This window comes from Protobothrops mucrosquamatus, unplaced genomic scaffold, assembly GCF_001527695.2.
Source record: "Protobothrops mucrosquamatus isolate PMUCROS unplaced genomic scaffold, P.Mucros_1.0 scaffold29053, whole genome shotgun sequence".
In the NCBI taxonomy this organism is placed as follows: Eukaryota; Metazoa; Chordata; class Lepidosauria; order Squamata; family Viperidae; genus Protobothrops; species Protobothrops mucrosquamatus.
The window spans coordinates 1-1,710 of NW_015414796.1; the positions used below are offsets into that span (position 1 = coordinate 1).

At 42.1% G+C, this 1,710-nt stretch overlaps 1 gene segment (V, D, J or C); it reads right to left on the bottom strand.

The window, feature by feature from the left end:
- Window positions 1-1,290: 1,290 nt before the first annotated feature.
- LOC107302140 lies at window positions 1,291-1,607 on the bottom strand (the record flags this gene model as incomplete). The annotated part of the segment is given in 1 exon segment: window positions 1,291-1,607. A coding segment is annotated over 1 exon segment (317 nt), but the record flags the coding sequence as incomplete, so codon positions are not given.
- Between the last annotated feature and the right edge of the window lie 103 nt (window positions 1,608-1,710).

A 1,710-nucleotide genomic window follows, 5' to 3' on the forward strand; every position in this document is an offset into this window, starting at 1 on the left:
GGAGTTTACTGGCCCTCCCTTCCTGATTCTCTCTTAAGCTCTTTCCCACAAATGCATGCAAATAATCTCTGTGCCTCATTGGCCAGGAAGAGTGAAGAAAACCTTATTTAATGAAACACCCAGACACCAACCCTCGTATCAGCAATATAACCATATAACTCCTGTACATAAATAAGTAAATAAAATAGAAGAAGTTGAGTGTGGCAACCAAATAATGTTCTTTTCTTGGCTTCATGAAGGTCTTCAAACTCCCATGTATGATGAAGGCTCAGACTCAGGACGAATTCTACCAGATTGACACAACATTTGCCTTGCAAAAAACAGGGCCGCTAATGTGTCTTCGTTGAAGTTGTTCTGCTGTAATTGTGTTTTCATTGTAAGAAGGGTCACATTATCTCCTTTTAATTGCTTCTCTGCATCACATGGCTTCTCTACATCCATGGCAAAGACTTGATGTTCTGGAACCCAAATGGGAAGGTTCTCTTCTCTTTGTGTCCTCCCATTTCCAAATTGATTCACCCCAATGTTACCCAGAAGACTGGAGCTGCTTTGTCCCATTCAATATCAACAATTTCCTCTGTTTCCAAGATTATTGTGTAATAGCATCATTAGCATAATTGCTCATTGGCAGAATGGTAGATCCTCCCATGATTCCATAAGCAAATACTGAAGCAGGAAAATGTAAGGAGAAGCCAATAACCCTCCTGGGCACAGTCGTATGGGGAACATCTTGGGATGTTTCCATCAGAAGCGAATAGCTGTGGGTAATAGAATCCAAGGATGTGCTACCTCCAACCTTTGGCCTCATTTCATGTGGTCCTTTACTTGATTTTGGACCATTTTTGTTGGATGATTGTGGATATAGGGAAGAGGAGAGAGACACAGGGAAGGGAAGGACAGGGTCAGGAGAACCTACCTCAGATCTGCAAGGAGAAAATTAATCTTAGAACTTCTTAATTAAAAAATCTATTTCTCCCACTTGTTTGTTTTCAACTTTAAAAATCAATACAGGGAACGAAGTCAACGGATTACTAAACAAGCGAGACCTATAATGTATGTATTAGCATTTTTTTTACACGCATCGCTTTAATCTTGAGACTAAAAGAGTGAAGGGGTTTTTTCTCTCTTGTTTTTGTGTGTTATAGTTGGATTCTTCTTCTGCAAGATGGATCTCTGGTTTAATCTCAGCCTGGAAGAGATGGCCTTTTCATTAGATCAGAGAACGACCAACGCAACCTTTGAACATCTCCCTGCTCTGCGAAGGAAGAAGGTTTTTGTCTCAGTTCCCCATTAGATTGTATCACTGTGGAACACGCTACCACTGCTATACCACATGTAACAGTGATAATCAGCCTCGTCTTCAGACTGAAGGTTGGTGATGGTTAAGTAGCCGTTGTTGCCTGACCGGGTTCCCGTGAATCGGTCTGGGATCCCTGGTCCCCTGCTGCAGCCATCACAATGCACAAAGCGAGGGGCTTCTCCAGATTTCTGCTGAAGCCAGTAAATATAGTTTGGATTGCTGCTGATGGCACAGGTGATTTTAACTGTTCCTGCTAGAGATCCAGACTGGGAGACGGGCTGAGTCAAGGTGGGCTGTGAAGTGACGCCTTTACAAAGTGGAGGAAAAAGAGGAAATAATGAAGACTTGGACCTCCCAAAATCCAGAACCATCCTTTCAATGGATAAAATTGGATTTTATATTGTGGAAAC